The following is a 20,683-nucleotide window of genomic DNA, read 5'->3' on the forward strand; positions in this document are numbered from 1 at the left end:
ACTGGTAGATGCAAAACCACAGTCCCAGTAAGCAACCACAACTAAGTCAAATATATATATTAAAGGAGAGAAGTCCTTAGCATGCATGGTAACAGAAGATGTCATGTCTACAGGAGATCTGATTTATGGTGGAAACCGTAATTTTTGGCCACATTCTGAGGTTGGTTTTTTGAGTAAAACCTGCATTGCCAAGTCAGGCCAGTGGGCCCTTGAATTTTCTGCTCTGAATGTAACATAATTCCCCTCTAGGTTCAGGTACTTGGTGGGTTGATGTTGATCCTGCTTGTGGCTGTATTTTCACAGGGAGTGTGTAAGTTTAGTGCCCATATCCAGGTTTGAGATGCTTTAGTTCTGAGACCCTGGGGTGGCTCCTCTTTGATGCGCAGACCCACGCCGGTACCTCAGACCTGTGCTGGATGCTCAGCACCTCGCAGGACCTATCCTTTGCCCTGTAGACCTTTCAGCCCAAGGAGCTGCAGCCTGCCCTCTGCCCTGGAGCAGCAGGGACCATGTAGCTCTTCACCCGCAGCCCTTCCCTCCCTCTTCCAGCTTCAGCCCTGCTCCGTGCCTTGCTGGTGGGATGCCCGGGGTGCCCCCCTGCCTCCCCACGCCTGCAGAGCAGTCCTGAACCTGCCCCTCGGAGGCTGGATCTCTGCTCATTAGCCGATGTTTGCTGAAACCGGATACCTGGGGCACCCCAGCCAGCGAGCGGAGTCCCCTGGCTGCAGCTATTTAAAAGGACAAGGGCAGCCTTCTAATTCCCACCTCTTTCCCATCCATGTCCCTCCCAGCGCCCGGTCCCAACCTCTCTTCTCTCCTGGATCCCTGCAGCATCCATGACCCACGAGTGGAGCGACGGCCCGAGGGGGACCTGCCCGCACCAGTCCTGGGGAAGGATTATCTGTTGAATTTGGGGAAACCTCAGCCTTGCCAGAAAGCCTTGGCTCGCTCACGGCCCGTGAGCCTGGTGGGCATTCGCTGGCTTCCAGCACAGGAGACACCTTGAGACTGAAGGGGAAGGAGGGAGGAAAGGGTTTGGTGGTTTAGGTTTTGGGGTTTTTTTTTCTCCTTTTCCTTTTTTTTTTTTAATTATTATTTTATAAGCAGTAGAAATTGCTGTAAGCTGCTGGGACAAATGAATGCCAATGAACACAGGGCTGCGAGGAGACGGTGCATAGCCTCTTGCCTCGCTGCAAAGTAAGTGTCCAAGGCAGAGATGCTGTGCAAGGGGGAAGGGAGCAGGGCCGAGGGGGCACCCGGGGGTGCAGGGAGTAGGTGGGAGGGCACCACTGGTGTGGTGGGCTGCCCTCACCTGCGTGAGGGAATCCTATGGAGCTGAGGGGCTTGCTGTGTCCTGGTGTGGACAAGAGGGATCTGCCTGTCACCCTGGGGCATGCACGGTGGCTGGGTCCTAGCTTGGTGGGACTTTGCAAGAGCTGGAAGAGGAGGGGGCATAGGGATGCAGGTTTTATCCACACGCAAAAGTCCCCTCTCCTGGCAGAGCTGGCTAAGTGGACTTGGGATCTGATTTACTTTGATGGACCTTGCATAAGAAAACTCATTCCTCTCTCCCTGTCCTCCGGGCTGTGGCTTCCACCGCTTAGTGCTGGAAGGAGAGGGGGCTCTGGAGATGCCCCATATGCAGTCCCCTGTCGTCCCCCCCGTGGAGCCAGGGCGAGGAGGCAAGCAGGGGCAGGGGGAGGCTTTTCTCCTGCAAGCCTGAGACCCCTCCACAGGCTCCCAACTGCCTCTGCCAAGCGCTGAGCCCAAGGGAAAAGCTGTGTCAGGTACCTTTATAATAGGCGACCTTTGCTAGCCCGTGGCGAGGTGGGTCGAAGCCAGCTTGGGCAGAGGGCTCACGGCCCCCGGCAGGTGAGCGCAGCGGAGCAGCGATCTCCGTTAGCAGCCTCCCCCAGACCAGCGGCCTGTGCATTTCCTCCGCGGAGCCTGGAAGGGGTCTTCGATCGCTTCTCTGCAGCTCTTGTGGCCAAAAGAGTTTCTTTTTTTTAATTATTTATTTACTTTGTATTATTTTTTGTAAGTGCTTCAGTGTTACAGAGGAGGGCAGCAGAGAGAGGCAGCAGGGACATCCTTAAATAATTTTCATTTCTCAAAATCTGCCTTTTCCTCTTCTCTCTAAGTCCAGAGGAGAGATCCTTGGGGGGGTGGGAGGCACATCTGCACTGCAAATAAAAATAATAATTACAACCACCAACCAAACAACAAAAAAAAGTAACAGCTAAGAAAAAACACTTTAAATCAAGGACTTTGGAAATCAGAGATCACAGAAATTGTACTATTAAGGGGGAAAAAAAAAAAGAGGCAAGAAATCCAGCGACCATGGGCCAGCCTGGCTTCCTAGCGTGTACTTTCTGTTCTCTCTCCTTTTTCCCAAGGTAATTGCAGTCTGCCGAGAGGGAGTTAAATGGGATTAAAAGATCTGTGTAAGCAAAAGGACCCAGAAGAGAAGGAGGAAGGAGTGAGCCGTCCGGGCCAGGGGGTGTCTTTGACACAGCTGAGCCCCTTAGAGAGGCAGAGAGCTGAGCTCCTGGGAAGGATGTACCCACAAACCGGCCTGTCCCCCTTTTTCTGATGGATTGCCGCAAAAATTGCCCGAAAGAGACAATGCACTAAACGTGATGGAGCCGGAATCAGAGCCGGTCTCCAGACTCAGAGCTACAGCAGCAGGCAGGGGGTGAGTACAAAGTCCGACTTCTCCTGGCGCTGGGGAAGGGCATCCCGGGCGGGGATGGGGGTGCCCGGGGAGCCGGGGGATCCCGGGAGGGCTGCGGGAGGGGAGAGCCGGCCCGAGAGGGGAGCTCCGCTCCCGGGTGGCTGGGGATGGGGTGGGGGAAGACATTCCTTCTGCCAGGGGATGATGTGAAAACTCCTGGGCTGGAGAAGAGAATGGGCTGGGAGAGAAGGGAGGCCACGCTGGAGCAGGAGGGTGGGAATGGGCTTGGGGTGTTGCGGAAAGGGGTGAGAGCGGGGGACTCGGGGCCGGGAAGGGCAGGAGGAGCCCCCCCCCCGCCTCCATTCCCACGTACCGTGGAAAGGAGCTCCCAGCCCGGGAACTGGTCCGGGGGGTGGGCGCCGATGTTGCACCCACGCGAGATGCAGGAACGGGCAAATCCACCTCCCCGCTCCCCCTCGCACACCTACACCCTTGGCGGGCAGGGGCAGGGGGGCAGGTTCCCCGGCCCCTCCTGGGAGCGGGAGTGGGGCGGGGGGGGGGGGGAATGCTGCTCCCTGGCCGTGTCCCGCGGGGACGTGGGGGCACGAGTACCTGGAGATCGGCGCCGCGGTCCTCCGGGAAGTGGGAGAGCCATGGGAAGGGCTGAGGCACGGTCAGAGAGGCAGGCGGGTGCCTGGTGGCATGCTCTTCATGTGTTCAATATACACACGCGCGCACAAATACCTCTTTCTGTCTATATATGTGTATATATCCAAAATTACAGCACAGCCCCTGCCAGTCTTCTTCCTCGCACAGCTGGGACCAGCTTTTCCTATTTTCATTGTTAAATTTGTTGTTGTTGTTATTTTCCTGGGGACTAGCAAAGGGTTAATCCCTCTGGTTGCGTTGTCGGATGTAATGATGATTTACCGACACTCCCTTGGAAAGACTGGGATTCTTCTGCCTGGCAGTTTGAAAAAGTTGTGTACAGGATCCCTCTGCTTCTGCCAGGCTCGGCTGGGCTGCGAGATGGGACGAAAGGGTTGGAAACGGGACAAGGAGATTTGGGGGTACCCCCCTCCCTTCCACCCCGAGGGTCACCCCGCTCCTGGCAGCCGCCCCTTCAGCGCAGCGCCGGGGTTTGGACGTGGATGAATGTGCAGTTTCCTTTGTAGGCTGAGCGCACGCTCTCCCTGCCTGCATGTGTCTGTGTGTAAAGTTCTGTGGAGAGATCACAACTGCTCCCAGGGGCTGCGAGCAGCTCTCCTTGAGAAGTTTTGTGTGTGTTTATATACTCATAAGGACTGAATTTCAGTGCTTTGGGGGCGGGGGGGAGTTGCACGGATGTAGCTGTGGTATGTCTGGAGATGCTGGTAACTGCAGCGTCTCCCAGTTGCACCGTCTTAATGTTGGGCATGGTCTGGAGTGAACTGCCTGCCTGGGACCGTGCGAGGGTGGCTGTCAAAAATAGAGAAATTGCAAGGGGAACAAACAGATAAAGATTCCTTTGAAAGACGGAGAGGAGCGCGGCACCGCAGCAAGGGGAAGGGAAGGGCCCTGATGCTGGGGAGATACTTGGCACGAGGCACAGCCGCTGCACAGAGAACCAACTTGTGACCATGATGGAGAAGTTGACCGCAATCATACTACGGAAGAGGACAGGGAGATTCTGCTTTAGAGCCAGGGCAAATCAGACCCTGCTGAGGACAGGGTTAGGAAACAGGGACCCAGGAGAAGGCAGCGTGGCTGCCCGCTCTCCGGAGGTCTATATCTGGTTTTGCATCTCGGTGTCCCAGGCTAGCGCTGTGCAGGGCTGCACGAGGTTGAGTGTTGCAGTGCCATGGGAAATCTGCGCTTTGGTCTTTTCTGGGGACTCTGAATATGTTCGCCTTTTGTTCCCAGGATCTCCTCTGGCTTAAATACCTCACCAGCGTGCTGCTGATCCGTTCCCTCCTCAGCAGAGGTCGCTTGCTACCCTTTGCATTATCTCCCGATGGGCTTTTTGGTGCTGGGTTTTGATTTGCTTGGCAGGGTTGAGTGCTGTGCATCCTACCATCCCCGCAGCTGGATGTTCCTGTTGAGGCCGTTAGTCTTGGAGAGGGTTCTCTGAGCCCAGAGCTGGCTTGTGCCTGGGCTCGCCAGGCCACCCTTGTGCCACTAACTCTTCCTCAGGGTGGGTGAGGGTTGTGCTGCCTGAAGGCAGCTTGTAATGGGAACTTTCTGATGCATTCTCACGTGGCACTGGGGATCCCGCATGTCCCAGTGCTCCTGCAGCATCCTCCGGAGCGGGGCTGGTGGCTGAGGAGCTGCCAGACATGCTGGAGACCCCTGGACGGGAGTGGGAGGGCTGGCTCACCAGGGAAGGAGAAGCAGTTGCAGAGTGTGCTGAAGCCTTGTCCTGGCTCGAGCAGGCAAAGCTTGTAAAACCAGAAGAACAGAAAGTTTTACAGGCTTTGAGAGCTTAAAATGCTTCTCTTGATCATTTCCGTTGATGCATTTTTAGTGAGCACAGGCTCACTAAACCACAGAAGAAGGTTTTGCATTCAGCTGTGCATTGAAGATGTGTCCAGACCGTAGTAGCACTTGTGCTGTTCAGCTGTGGTTGTGCCACCTTGGCTCCTTCCAGCCCCAGTGCCACATGCTGGCCATGGAGGAAGCTTGCTTCATGTTACTGAGGCCTCCGATGGGTGCCTGCTTGCTGTCACAGCCCTGGGTTGTTGGTGTAATGCTACTCCAGGGCTGCCTGGCCCATGTGCTGGATGAGAAAGCCACAGGCGCGGAGGTACAGCACCCATCTGGTACCACCAAGGGGGGTCAGCCCCTGGGAAGGCCTGAAAGTGCTGTAGGAAGGCACAGCTCCTGTTTTAAGAGGAAAAGACCATTGCATGCAAGCCGGGCAGGTGATCTGGGGATAAATTATGGCACTGTTAGAAAAATTCAGCAATGGCAGCAATAGTCAGGCAAATGCTGTGTGTGTGCTGGATGCCTTGGGGTAGAGAGGAGGCAATTACACAGCCTCCTGAAGCTGTGTCCCAGGAGGGAAGGTCAGTGTCACAGCCAGGGTTTACAAACTGAGGTCCAGTGTCCAGGTGTCCCCTCTCCCGCTGCCTCAATGTGCGTGTCTGAGCAGGTCCTTTTAATAAATCTCCTTTCTGCAATGGGTTGAGGGGATAAAATCTGCCCTGCTTGAAAACAGTGTTTATAGAGGTTACATTATTGACCGAGGGTTGCTTAGGTCTTGTGGTGAGGAGGTTGTAGGAAATCTCTGACCAGAGACAGGCACAGAGCATGTAGGTTTTTTTCCTCTCTCTCTTTCTTTGCCAATTTGTTGGGGGCATAAGTAGAAATGATGGACGCTTACTGAAGTGCAAATGGAAACAATGGGGAATTCTATACGGCTCTGCCAAACCCCATTCACAAAATGAAGGAATGCAAAGGCGTTTGTTGGAAGGACAAAAAAGGAGTTAGATGACAGATCACGCTTAGCACTTCTGTTTGTCGAGGGCTTCAGTTGCTAACTGAGAACACAAAGGCAAGGGCCAGTAGTGAGTGTTGTCACTTCACACAGCAGCAAAGTCAATAACCCAGACAGACAGGGGTGGTGAGCAAAGAGGAAACCAAGTAATGGGTTGTCAGGAAAGATCCCCCATTGTAGAAAGTTGCTGGGAGGTATCTGGGAGGGTATCTGAGTCATCACAGCCATGTCAGTCAGTCTTGTATCTAGCAGGTGAGGAAGCAGGTTGTCACCAGCAGGAGCTAAGAGGAGCTGGTTAACTCTGGGCCAGCTTTGTGCCATGAATACACAAGCTCTGGTTCCTAATTAGGAGGACAAGGACCAGTGGTTTGAGACCCATTGGCCCTCGGTCTGCAGATATCAGCATAAACCCTTGGAAGAACAAGGTGTGAGGTGTCTGCAGGAGGGAAGGTTGGCCACACTGACGCTTCATCTGCATGCTCTGCGTACTGCAGGTCTGCGTTTCCCTGCCGGAGGAATCCTAAGAGGAGCTATAAGTACTTGGGGGAGCAAATATCAGGCCTTTATGCATCCAGACCCTCCTTGCTCCTGGCTGATGTGCAGGCTTTTAGGAGAGCGAAGCTTCTTTGCAGTACTTGAGACCTACTGCTGTACCATTGCCAGGAGCTGAGGTCCCTCCCCTTTGTGAACACGATTCCTCCCTTTCCTCGGGCCCCAGTGGGTCGCTCTTTCGCTACCAGGGGCCTCCTCCGAAGGAAGCAGCAGCTTTTTCTGGGCCACAGTTGCCAAAGCCCTGAGACAGACCTCTACAGGCACAGCACTAAGGGCATTTTCATCCTGAATTAAGATTAGATTTGGCAGAAATGGTGCCAGAGAAACCGTGGGAATTTCTGGGTTTGCACACCCGCTCCAAACTCTGGGGCAGGGTGGAGGAATTCAGACGTTCCTGTTCAGGATCAGCCCATGGATGGGTCGGCAGAGTCTGGCCTAGAGAGTTTCCCATCCTAGGGAGTTTCCCTGTTTGGGCTACTGGGGTCTCCAGTAATAATGGTGGGACAATCTTTGAAACTCTCCGCTTTGCACTCTGCTCAGGGTGCTGTTAAAGCTCAGGCAGCCACACTGATGTCCCACTTTATCTTCTCCCCTTATGGCTGCATGTGCAACGCATTTCTAGTTGTCATCTGAAGATCTGTTTTGATAAACACGTGCCTAGGAGCAGTGGATTCTGGATGTGTTGCGTACTTGATGCTGGATGATATTTTGGGGGAGTTTTTTGAACATTAAAATCTTATAAGGGGGTACTGATTTTCATTCTTCACTGCTTAATATTGACAGTTTCTAGACCACTCTTAGATTTCTCAGTATTTTTAAATGACCATGGAAATGTATCTATCAGGGCCATATCTGCTTGTCTTAAAATTGTAGATGGTGAATGGGGGTTAAAAATTAATACCATTTCAGACATCTCAGAAACTCTCCCCTTAGCATGCTGGGTTTTGCAACAGTGTCTGTGTACACCAGATAAAATCTTTGACTGGAGGTGTAAATCAATAGCTGGTCTATACTGCAGAAAAGGTCCAGCAAAGGACTATGCAGGGTCAATACAGGGACATCTACATAACTATAGGTTCCTATTGCTCTCTTCAGAAACTGAGAGTGAGAGGAGAAATAACATATTTTCCAGAAGCCCAGAAAAGAGAGTAGAAGTCTGCTCTGCAAAGGATGATACTAGTACAAAATAAGATTTCTGCCCTGAAAAGCTGGGAGTGGAATCAATGCCATCGTGCAATTTAAAGCCTCGGTATGTAGGTTGCGGTTTTTGTTTCCTGTTGACTATCAAAACTGCTGGGTGTCTTATGAAATAGCATCTCCAGTCATGTGCAGAGGATCTTAAGCAGCATAGACATTTTCTCCTTTTAAGATACACTGTCTGATCTACAGTTAGAAATGTAGCTTTGCCTTTCTTGAAAAGCAATTTTCAGCATCCAGCTGGCTTTCTGGTCTTTTGGACAGAAAAAAATGCACCTGAATGGAGGAGAGTGGGGGGGAATAATTTTTCCGCCCTGCAAGCATGTTTGCAATTTCAAAGACATTTCCCCACTGTAAATGAGGGAGAAAAAAAAACAAAATTAAATGCTGCTTTGGGCCCCTCTACATTTTCTTCAGCTTCAACCCATCATCTAAGCAAACAAGATGTCAAAATCATTTGGACTTCTTTTTTTAAGGCAGAGGCAAATCTTTTAATTTAAAAAAGCTGAAATTGTTCCAACCAATTCCAGAAATTGTGAAGTGGAGAATTAGCTGATCACAACTGTTTTACAGATTGCTTCAGCTTTGTCAGACTTGCACTTTTTGAGGATAATTCCTGACCAAGTCTTCCTTAGAGGCTATTGTCTTACTATTGTCCTTAGTTCAGTGTAGTGCTTTATTCCAGTGGTTGTCAGGTAAGAACCGGTATGTTCAACAGGATTTTTCCTTTACTTTTGCTCTTGAGGTTGCCACCCTGAACGTGACTTTACTGGGGCTGTAGCAGCAAGACACGCTGTGCACAAGCCACCTGGAGAGGTGATAACTCTTCTTTAGCCTCCAAGTCACAACTTGCCACTCTCAGAAGTCTGATTTTTCAATGCTCAGTAAGAAGATGGCAAGTGAGTCTGGAAGCTGAAAATGCAGGGCACAGTTTTGCAATTGTATGCTGATTAGCAGTCGTGATTTCATCAGGTCTCTGGATTGGTACCTACCACCACGTGCAGGGACCTCCTGCCTGTCATGAAGCCCCAACAGAAGTGATGCCTAGACCTTCTGGTTGCTTTTTGTAGGAACTCCTCAGGATGTTTATCCTTGGCTGCTACCTGCATGCATGTGGTCCTCACTGGGAAGATGCTAAAATCACCATTAAGGCTGAGAAGTGTTATTACCAGTTTTCACGCTTCTCTGTCCCTCTCTGTCGTCTTTTGCCTTGCACTTTTAGCACTGGTTGGTTCCCATGGGCTGATCACAGGAGTTCGCAAAAAGTAGCGTAGCAAAATTAAGCTGTAGTCAGTAGCTTCAGTTTGCTATAAAGGGAGTTTGTCTGCACTGGAAAACTTTTAGGGTTCATGTGAGCTTATATCATACATATTTAGGGGCACTTCTTCACCTAGTGACTATAGCGGTGGGATCCTCATTCTGGTCTTCATAGGCCCTACGCAATAAAAGAAATAAATGCTTTTAGTGGGTACCTCTTGATAGCATCTCTGTGGAAATCACTGGTTGTGGGAAGAAGCCGAGATGAAGGCAAGGTGGGTTTGATAGCTCTATATAAGGAGAAAAATCTTCTTTTACTATTGCTGCTCAAGCTGCTTATGCAATCCTGTCACTGCAGAATTGTAACGGAAAAAGAGCCTGCATTATAAAATCCTGCAATAATTAACAGCCCCATCAGTCGCAGGTCTGCCATTTGGAAGCTGCTTTTGCTTTTTCCATTAAGTTGGTAAATTTTGCCAAAGTGTTTTTCTTCAGTGTTTTGGCACTCAGCCCCACTCTCAACTCTTATGGTATTGGCTGTGCAAGGGGTCCAGGAGCAAGACTGAGGCCAGCTGGATCCCATGCTGTGCATTTGTCTCCTTTATAGCCCCGTCAGTGTCACTGGAATGAAATTACGTGCTCGATTTTCCCCTAAGGCTTGTTCCCCTCACTGTGTTGGTCAATAGGGACTTTGGAAGCAAATTTGGGTTGTGAAGGTACCCCTCCAAAAAAAGATCTGGACTTCAGTGAGGTGTGGGGTGTGCACCAGTGTTTGTACATAGCTGTGTACAAATCTGATCCTCACCAGAGAAAAGGTGTTCTTAATGCTTGGGACTCCTGCTGCCCTTGGTGTTCACATCATGTTGGTCACCCCTTTCCCCTTGTCTTCCTGTGCTCTCATCAGGCAGTCAAACGCGGTTGATACCCAACAAGGTCTGTGCTCCATGCGCACATGGAATTGCATCCGCATCTTAAAACTCCATTGTTCCTTTGGAGGTGAGCACAGAAAGGCAGGTCTTCCTTTGAAGTGGATTTTAGCCTCTTAAGTCAGAAAAAGACTTCTGCTAGAGGTGGCTATGAAGAATCATACTATTCTCCTTCCTTTCCTACATTCCCTGAATGAACTGGGACACCAGCTCTCCTTGGACTCAGCAGTGTCTTCAGCCCAACAGCTGTGTCCCATGGGATGAAGTGGGCAGAAAACAACCAAGTCTCCCCAGCTGGAGAACATAGTGATAGTGAGGGTTTCCTGGTTAGTGTATGGCTGGCTATAGAACATGGTGGAAGAATACTGTGATTTGGCTCTTCCAAGCTATTGTTCCTTCATGCATAAACTAAAGCAGCCCCAGAGCTCCTGAAATGAGCAGCGCAGTGTCAGGGTAACGGAAACAGCAAATAATGATGTGGTTCATCTCATTTGTTTCCCAGCCGATGTGGGGCCGCTCTGGTATTTTGTCCCTTCAAGCCTTAAAATATTAGTTAGTGGCTGGATTCCTGCATGGATTTTTACATTCAAGGCCAGGTTTCCTCACTGATGTGTAAATCACTGTGGCTTCATTTTAGCTGTGGGAAAGGGTCTCCGTCACTGGTGAGAGTCTGGCCCAGAGTAATACTCTGTCTCAGAGGATGCTTTCTTGTGCTAAAGCTGAGGCTTGATGGCAGGAGAAGAGTGGTCTCTAATCCCATTTGATAAATGATTTGTCTTTGCCAGATCTGAAGAGAGGAGCAGGCAGCACTTTGGCATTGCTTTGCATATCCCAGTGTTCACACTGGCTTGGCTGAAATGAAGAAAAACCTGTGGATGTCCCACACTGCTTTCTTCTGGCTGAGAACTTCTGTAGTTTACATTTTTGTCTCTGTTCCTCCAGCAGCCCTTGCTGATCAAGCTGTTAAATATCATCTCTAAAAGATGAGGGAATTCAATCTTCAAACTTTCCACGGACAGTTTTAAGTGAGCTTAACCAAGGAGTTTCCTATGTTCGTTATTTGGCTACAAATCAAGGAAGTTGGTGGGGGAAGGGGGAGTTTCGGCTACCTTTCTGGGCAAAGTTTTCCTCTCTGCTGCTGTTTTCAATGGCACTTGAAGGCTTAAAGTTGAGCTAACAGAAAGGTTTGTCCAATTCCATCTCAGGCGTGAAAGGGTCTGCAAGAGTACTTTGCTTGGGAGTCTGCAGCTCTCTCACTTTCTAAAATTTCCTTCCATACCCAGCTAATGAGAAAGTCATTAGTGGCAACAGCATAGGGTGCTGAGTGGTTATGAGCTGCCCCCATCTTTGCATCTGGGTGTAAAAAGAGGAATAGATCCATGTAGGATTTTGTATGTTTAGAATATTTTTAAGCATGTGGTAAAGCATTAGGACTCAGAAATTTTTTGCTGAGATGCAGGTGACATGTCACTGCACGTCAGCCTGTTTTCTACCCGTGTCCTCATAGACGCACATGCGCTCCTGGCATGTCTTTTGACCTTCCAATTTTGAATTATTTCTCCATCTTCTTGCATTTCTGATGTTCTGTCCAAGATGGGGCGAGTGCCAAGGAGTAGCAGTAGTGAAGGGACTGCTGATCTGGCACTGATGACCCTGCATCTCGAAACACTGGTCTGGTCCTTGTTCAAGGCTTGATACTTGATCAACAGTTCCTCTAATACCAGCGGGAAAACCTTCCACTGAATTCAGTGGGCTTTAGATGACTTAAAAGTAGCAAAATGAGATCTCAGTCAGAAGCAAGTGCTGTTCTGCTGAGCACTCATTCTCTACTTCCCAGAGACATGTGGACACTGCCACTGACTTTGCTAAACTTGTGATCAAGGAAAAGACCCTTAACAGGGGCGGGGGGCGATAGTTTTTGTTACTAATGTTGTAGAAACTCATTATTTTTTCTTCTTTCCCAATTTTAGGGGATTCTGCTTTCTCTGGACTATATTATGTTTTACCTGGTTCCTGGGACTCACACAGGGAAATTCTGAAGGTAAACTGCACTTTTTTTTCTCTCCTCTTTCAACCAAAGTAAAAGCCAAGTGCTTTGGTACCAGTTTGGGACCATCATTTAATAATGTCTGAGCCTAGTGCACAGAAATGAATGCATTTATTGCTGATCATTGCAGTACTGATGATACAGATGACGCAGTTAACAGCTGGCAAAGGAACCAGTTTTTTACAGGTGATTACGTGCCCCACAGGATTTTCAGAAGTGCCTGTCTGTCTGGTGGAACTGGTGGGAATGAAGCACTTCGGTGTGTCTAAAATGTCACTGGCATCGACCTGCACTTGCTAGTACTTAACTGCTTTTAGAAAGTGCCCCCTGAGGCTGGGGCATTAAGGAATTAAGTGTCTCTGGCAGACAGGTTTTTCCTTGACTTGAATGCAACCTGATCATGCCTGTGCAGTCACATAGGATGTTGTGCATAAAGAAATGATGTAAGTTCTAAAAGTAAAAGCAAATTTAAGGGAGAAAAATTCCACAGGGGTGGTTGATAGTAGAATGACTGTCTGGCTCAGTCCCTGTGCAGTAGGGGAAGTATTCTACAGGGGAGTGATCATACAACTTCACCCTGTCTTTATACCTCTTCTCCAGGTGTCCCCTCCCAGTGCTGCTGGGGACAGGACAAAAGTTTGGGGTACAATAATCAATGATCCCCTAAGAGGAGATAGAATGCTTCAGAGTAAACAAAAATAAAAATAAATTCATCTCTCACAGTTGGTAGTGGGAACTGAGCATCTCTGCAACATCTGTTTTTAAAGGAGCCATCTCCTCTTAAAATAGTAACACCTCTTCCACATGGATGTTTTACACGGGTATATACTGGAACTGAAGAGCTTCCTCTGCAATCAGTAGACAGTAAGTGGACTAGCAGGCTCCAGGGCTCTCCTCTTAGTCTCCAAAACATGAAGGAAAAATAGAAAGTTGGTCAATGCTCAGCTGTAAGCCAGCCCGTGGAGCACTTTTTATGGGGGGGGGGGGGGGGGGAATACATCCCTGCCATCAGCAATTTTGAAAAATGTAATATTTTCCAAATTCTGCTTCAATGTGAAAGAGGTGAACATCTGGCTGAATTACTTAGTCAAGCAGTTTTCAGAGCAAGTTTTATGTCAGCTCATAAAGAGGCAGAACAAATACTGTGTCTTGGCATCTCTTTTTTTCAAGTAGATTTTAATGTGCTGTTTAGATTCATCTCTATCCATCATTTTACTCCCATGATAACTATGGGATCGTGCCATGTCTTTTGATTTGTTACCATCAATCTAAAGGAAACTCTTTCACTTTGCTGTTATTGCATTACCTTAGTGTGGCAGATAACTCCCTTCTGAGATACTTCCTCTGTGATAAAAGAATTTTAAAAGTCTTGCTTGGTTGCCCCACAATCAGAGACAGGCTCCTCTTCTGGGTGCCGGAAAGTAAACACTTCCAAGGAAGCAAAGGCTGTAAGGAAACATTGGTGACTTGAGACTGTATTATCACTCAGGATTTTCAAACATGAGATTTACAAAAGCAGTAAGAGTTTGTTCATAGATCTGTGTGAGGATGAAATTAAGCCAATGCCGTGGGCTTTTGAAAACACTGTAGTTATTACTAGAAGGCTTAGGGGTCTTCCTGCACACTGGAAAATCAGGGAACGCAGAGGATGATTTTTCCATAAGTGTTACAAATCCAAAAGATCATGAGGTTAGTGAGTTCATCTGATGTGCACTGACTAAGGGTCTGGGCAGTAACTTTTGGAAATGTAGCGTTTATTCAACCCAATTTTAGCTGTGGGCATCACATCTCAGCTGCTGGAATCTAGGAAGCTGCAAGTTATTTCTCTCCTGCCTTTTGGCTTCTTTTTCTTATAAAGCTTTTTGCGTGGGGGAAGGGGAAGGGAAAGAAAGGGATGGGAAGGAGAACAATAAAACATTTTATCCTCTCTTTCAGAGATGATCATGTGGCTGTTCAAGAATCTCTGTGCATCTTACTTCATGCATAGAGTCTGCTAGAAAAGTTTTTCCCAGTTGCTCAAATGTTGCTACAGAAATGTTGCAACTGTCTTCAAGGCACCTGGGACCAGGCAGCTCTAAGTGAATGGTTTTTTAAATAATGTGTTTTGATGGAAAAATCCACAGAGGAAAAAATTTGAAGGGGAAAAAATGCTTTGCTAAACTTGGAGCTACTTAAGGAAGCCAAAATTACCTTGCATTTTATGTTAGTTGATGACATCCTGTCATCCCGGGGGACGTGCCCCACCAGCCCAGGGCAGTCAGCATGGGATGGAGAGGCAGACGGGCTGGGTGCACAGGAGTCCTGAGCTGTGTACCTGGATCTAGTGCTGGAAAATCCACATACGTGTCCTGCATGAGGTCTCTTTTAATCAGGTTTTGCGTAGGCATCTAGAATTTGGCTCTACCTTAGTGAGTTCTGAGGGAAAGGAGTGGTTGGGTTGTGCTTTTTTTTTTTCCTTTTTCTTAAGCACTGTTGGATGCAGTTGCTAACGAGGCAGCTGGATTGGTATTGCAAACAGCAGCGGCATCCTCTGAGCGGGGAAACATCCTTATGCTTTTGCAGAGCAGCTACCATATGAATAGTTCCTGGAGTGTAAAGCATCTCTGCCTAGTAGAGACACACCACTGTCTGTCTCTGGGAGAGAACCTAAAAATACATGTAGGAATTGGAAGCTGGAGTTTAGCTCCTAGTTTAAGTGGTAAACTTATTTCCTTAGGGCTAAATCCTGATGCTTTTGAAGTCTGTGGCAAGGGTCCCACTTGACTTTGCTAAAGCCAGGCTTTGGCCTTTACTATTTCATGGGCTCTGGAGATTATCCAGTATGAAGATACTGCTGTGATTCCTTCATTCAGTGCAGAGAGGGGAAGGCTGTACCTTTGCTATGCTGAGGGACAGCCCCGTTGGGCAATATGGCAGAAAAACAGTGGGGGACCAAGGATTTCATAGTATGGGAGAAGTACCATTATTAACACTTGCACATGCTGTGCAGCAAATTATCCCCTCTGCCTAAAGTGGGAAAATTTCCATCCCCTTTCACATCTGATGCATCTTTTCCAGGGTAGGCTCTGCTAGAAAATGAGTCAAGTTGCATTAAAAGAGGGAGGTGGGAATAAAGCTGAGCTCAGACAAAGTAAATATTGATTGACTTGTTCTTACATACAAAAATGGCCAAGGTTTTTGCCAAAATCAAGGAACAGAGGTTTTCTCATTATTCTCCTCCCTTCCTGGCCAGCAACACTACAGGCCTCAGACTGGCTTGAGTCTACAACCCTTCTGGCCAACATTGAGGATCTCTTTTAAGTGCCAGTTCCCCAAACATTGGGTATTGTGCTGAATATTTAGTAGTTAAGGGTGAAAGAGGCCAAATTCCAAGGCCCCTTTGGAGAAGGAGCTCATTTTTTCTTTGGACAACCTTTGATTTACTTTTCCTTTTAATCTAGGAAAGCTGCAATCCCATGGTGTTAGCTGATGTGCAGCCATGATTGGCACTGCCGCATTTCTGATTGTTAAATTCTTACCTTGCGAGATCAGCATTTGGATTATATAGCCCAGGCTAGCTTCCCCAAAGAGCACTTAAATACTAGAGTTAGCTGGTGATCGAGTAATAGGGATTGCATTTGGGCAGGGAAGAGGGAAGGAAATAGTTATCCTAGCTCGTTTTCAGCAGTGGTAGTGTCATAGTAATCATTATAGCCTTATCTTTATCTGTCTATACCATGTAGGTAACATCTTTTATTAGGCCAAATGTTCAAGCTGGAGTAAGAGAACAAGCTTTTGGGCACATGAGCACCTTTTTCAGGTCTGGGCACGTTTACCTTTGCAGCTTTTCTCATGTAGACCTCGGCATCTTCCCCAGTTAAGTAGTTCAACTGAGACTGCCGCCAGCTGGCTCCAGTTTGTGTGGCTCTTGCCTGCTAATCTGCCTTGGACTCCGAGCTGTGTGTGACTCCTGTTAGACCTTCAGGCCAGAAACCAGAGGATTCTGCTTGTCTGTCCATGGCAGAGTTCTCCTGGAGTTGGTGGAGAAAGATAGGTACCTCTGGACATCAATCCCTCTCATCTTGTCTTGAACAAGGCACGTAGCTCCCAGGTGATAAATGCTGAAAGGGAGTCCTACCTTTACTGCTCAGTGGCAGCCATAACTCATTTCTCAGCTCTTCACAAACCAAGTCTGGTTCCTCCAACCTATTAAAATAATTTAAGGCTGTAAGATGATCCTCTGGGAAAGAAGTACTGATGTGGAGAACCTTAAGCAGTTCAGTGAAATCTAGGTGCAATTTTTTCATGCTGGGAGGCACCTTCGCTTCCCTAAACTCTCCAGAGTCTCAAAGATCAAAAGCTGCTTCTTGCTAATTTGGAGAGAGACAGATAGAAGGCCTTTGCTCCCTTTGAAAGTTCTGTAACTTGCCTTCTGGGGATATAAAATTTTGCAATCCCAGCTCAGTCTGTTGTTCAAATTCCTTTCCAGCTGTGTGGTCAGTACTAAGAATTAAATCCCAGAGAAGTGGACTATTGGTGCTCAGTGGGAAATTTCCTTGTAGCAAGGTCAGCTCCCTCCAGAACATCTGGAGCTGGTCCCTGGTGGGACAGGATAGCCAGCCAGATGCACCACGAAGCTGATGCATTTTGGCAATTGTTGGTGACCAAGTTGAGCATGCACTTGCTCCTCACATGACGTGCAGAAGATGTGCTCTCCATTCTGATTATTTTAATGTATATATGTGAGAGAATGGTTGGGGTTTCCCGCATCCTGTTGCCTTTTTGCATGGACTGGTTTGACCCCCCCCCATACCCATCCAGCCCTTGGGTTGCTCAACACCTCACATTTTCTTTGTGCTTCCCTTTCAGATGTGGATGTTCTTCAAAGACTGGGCCTGTCAGGGAAAAGGCCATCAAGCGGATGGTCCTCATCACGTACAGTTCCTCAAGGAGTCATTCCTTTCAAATCAGGGGTCATCTTCACTCAGCGAGCACGTGTCGAAGCACCAGTCAGCACCATCCTCCCCACAGGCTCCAGCACTGACCTGCTCCTAGTGCTGAGCCTCTGCTCCCACCGCATCAACAATGCTTTTCTCTTTGCCGTCAAGAGCAAAAAGAAAAAACTGCAGCTGGGGGTCCAGTTTGTGCCTGGAAAGATCATAGTATATGTGGGCCACAAGCGCTCTGTATATTTTGATTACAATGTCCATGATGGCCAGTGGCACAATATGGCCATCGATATCCGTGGCCAGACAGTCACTTTATTTACTTCTTGTGGGAAGCGCAGAGTACATGCGGATTTGCATCTTAAAAAGGACGAGGCATTGGATCCACATGGATCTTTCCTCTTTGGGAAGATAAACCAGCACTCCGTGCAGTTTGAAGGAGCCATCTGCCAGTTCGATATTTATCCTTCTGCCAAGGCAGCTCATCATTACTGTAAATACCTGAAAAAACAGTGCAGGCAAGCAGATACCTACCGGCCGAACCTGCCCCCCCTCATCCCCCTCCTGCCCAGGGATCCCAGTGCCTCCCCGAGTACCCCACAGCGGATGGAGCCCTCGCTGCAGGGTCTGAAAAACCTGACCACTGCTGCCCCATCTTTGGAATTTGGCAGGGTCACTGCACCCCTCAAGACTCGGACTTCAGGTGCAACAACCATCGCATTGGTATCATCCCCACCATCACTGCCAAGACTGACAACCAAAGCCACAAAGGTCACAGTGGCCCCATCTCCTGTTCCATCGAGTACTGGAACACAGCCACCCGCCCGTTCGCTCCCTTGGGGGACAGTGACAACCCTCAGGGTCTCTCGGCCCACTCCCAGCATGCACATGGAGAAAAATCCCTTTCCCACGGCCAAAAAGGCCCCACCAACAAGCCAGAGCCCTGCTGTGGCCAGCAGGAAGGAGTCCAAGCAAGAGACCAAAAAGAAGATCAACCAAAAACCCACCATTGAGCCCTCTGAAGCACCCAGTACTGTAAAGCCAATGAGGAGGATGACTGATAACACAACCAGCAATGTCCACTTTGTCACCCTAAAGCAAACCCTGCAGAACCCAAGCAATGGGCCCGTTCCAAAGAAGCACGTGCCGTCCCCCACCAGGAAAGTGGATCCTAGTAACGTCCCTCTGGTGTACACCAAACCTCCCCTGGGGTCTGCCCGTCCTGTCTCCAGAGCCAGGGTACAGGCCTTCAACCTCACCACCCCAGCTGTGACTGACGGCTATCAAATCTTTGACCCCCTTGGACCCACTCCGTTTCCATTTTTACTGGGATATCCAGGAGTGAAAGGAGAGAGAGGACCTCAGGTAAGTTCAAGCTCTTGATGTTGAGTATTCCCAGTCATAGCTCAGCTAAATGGTTGGCAGACCATGACCTACAATGGGTTTCTATAATGTTTAGTGGAGTGTGACAACTCAAAATAGCAGCCAAGCACTATCACACTTCTAATGATCACAATTTTAGCACATATCTCAGTGTAAACTGGAGTGCTCTGCAATGGTGGGTGCCCCTTAAAAGTCTGTGATTAAAGTTGCTGCTTAATATTAGATTTAAGAAAATTAAAAAAAAAAACAAACAAAAAAACCCAACACCCACCTTCCTTCCTACAAGTTGCTGGTTAAAATTTTGATGGCCAGGTCGGAGCTTTGTTCCACACCCCTGGTTTTTCTCAGGGCCAAGAGAGCAGAACTGCTGGTCACCTTCCAAAGAAAACCCAGGTGCCTCAAAAACATGCCACAAGCTAACTATTTCTTAACATTTTTCTTAACATTCTTAACTATTTCTTAAATGGTTATTAATCTGGTTTGTACCTGAAATTCACATTTCCAGAGAATTGCCCTGTTTCAGCAAATGCAAGTACAGAGATTGCTTCAGAATTTATTTTTTTAAACAAACTCCCCCCTATTTTTATGGTATAAGTTAATTTTATGTTATTTTTTTTTATTTCTCATAGCCCACACTTAAAACGTGCAAAGAGTTTCCTTTATAAACTTAACTACTCTATTCCACACACAATAATCACTCTCAGGGTGTATATCTTGGCCATCATAAAAGTATACACACATTTTGTAATGCTAAAAGCAGTCAGGCCACACTAATTATCTGCTAGCTTTTTTCTGCTAGCTTTTTTTTTTTTTTTCTTCAAATGCAAGAATGCAAACAGGATCTTTAAACTGGCCAACTTTTAGGAGGATTTGGTGTTCCTACCCAAGCCTTTTGCTATATTGTGTATACAAGAGAGGGGTTGCACATGTAAAATAAGTTTCTCCCAGACAGAGTCTTCCGTTGCCAAGTTCCAGCCTAGAGCAAATTTTTACAGCTGACTTCTTAAAATAGTGAAAGAAGGGTTTACAATGGAAATATTGAGACTGGCTTAAGGAACACAATCAACAGCACTTGTGTCTGCAGATGTGCTGCTCATTGTTACAAGTAAAAAAGCTAAAGTGAAATGGTTGTGTTTCCGAAGCCCTCAATGGGTGCTTACCTTCAAGGTTTGCATTTCCTGCCTGTCCCATTTCAAAGCAGCGTGGTGATTTCTCTCCTTGTAATTTGAGTGGGAAGTCACTGATGGGGGTGTTTCGTTTGAAGGTTCCCATCCCCGGGGGAGGTGAAGATGCTCCCCTGGGCAGGGGGATGCAGCGCAGGCAGCCTTGCTCTCCTGCCTGACTTTACAGGCACGCATCCCTGATGTAGTCTTTGTACTTGGAGAAGTTTTGCTAAATCCCCGAGTAGACAGCATGAGCTTCAGTGATTTTATCTTTGGGCAGTCTTCTGTGTTTCGTGGAGAGTTGTTTCAGGCATATTTCCAAGAGGAGAAATTCAGCAATTGTGAACTTCTCTTAAAACAGTATTTACCTGTAAGGTGTAAATCTGGGTGGCCTGCTCTGAGCCCAGTGAAATTCTGACCTTTTCCAACTTCTTGTCCTGCAAGTATCATGAGGGTGACCAAGCTCCAAGCCCCCACTTCCCCCTGCAATGTAAAGAGCTTGTTATTGAACTGGAGTGGAAAATCCTTCTCAGCTTCTGAATGAATCATAGCAAAGAAACTGATTCAGGCTGTGGAGGGCTGAGGGAAGAGATGGCAGGATTTTTCCATCCCATCTGAGAACAACTGGAGTCCTGAACTGAGGGAAAGGAGAACATTTTGAGGCTCTGTCTGGCCTTATCCTCTTTGACTGCTGGAAACAAAGTCGGCACTTTGGGAGGGAAAGGTTATGGCTTGGCTGGAGCTGGCTGCTGTGCGGTGCTTGATAGCTCCTGTGACTCACTCCGAGATCTCTGTACCATGCTTTGTTGGATGTCTCTGACGTGGGAAGAGAAAGAGGAGAAAAGACCGGAATGGGGATGACATGTTGAGAAATTAATGTAGTGCTTCTATAGCCAGACAAGCATGTTTCAGAACAAGTGCTGATAAATGCTCTGTGCTTGAGTAATTACCTGGCGCTGTCCTCGTGTTGTTGGGCAGACGTTTCTGATGAGGTCAGTACAGACCTTCCTGCTCTGCTGCATGATATCGCAGCCCGGCGCTTTCTCTGGACGGGGCAGGTTATGGGCTGGGAACGTCATTCAGA

The 20,683-nt window shown here is 48.1% G+C and overlaps 1 protein-coding gene across 2 annotated transcripts in view; it reads left to right on the plus strand.

Moving 5' to 3' along the window:
• Nucleotides 1-740: 740 nt before the first annotated feature.
• The window catches only part of COL27A1 (collagen type XXVII alpha 1 chain), a 165,449-nt gene continuing 145,506 nt past the window's right edge, over nt 741-20,683 (plus strand). Inside the window, exons 1-4 of one of the 2 annotated variants that reach the window (XM_075054600.1) lie at nt 741-1,197; nt 2,397-2,695; nt 12,052-12,122; nt 16,977-18,418. In XM_075054600.1, coding sequence (XP_074910701.1) covers nt 2,640-2,695; nt 12,052-12,122; nt 16,977-18,418 — 1,569 coding nt within the window. In that variant the 5' untranslated portion in view covers nt 741-1,197; nt 2,397-2,639. Of the gene's footprint in view, nt 1,198-2,065; nt 2,696-12,051; nt 12,123-16,976; nt 18,419-20,683 lie in introns of those variants that run through there. The other variant, XM_075054601.1, reaches the window with a different exon arrangement.

Source organism: Buteo buteo, chromosome 23 (assembly GCF_964188355.1).
Source record: "Buteo buteo chromosome 23, bButBut1.hap1.1, whole genome shotgun sequence".
In the NCBI taxonomy this organism is placed as follows: domain Eukaryota; kingdom Metazoa; phylum Chordata; class Aves; order Accipitriformes; family Accipitridae; genus Buteo; species Buteo buteo.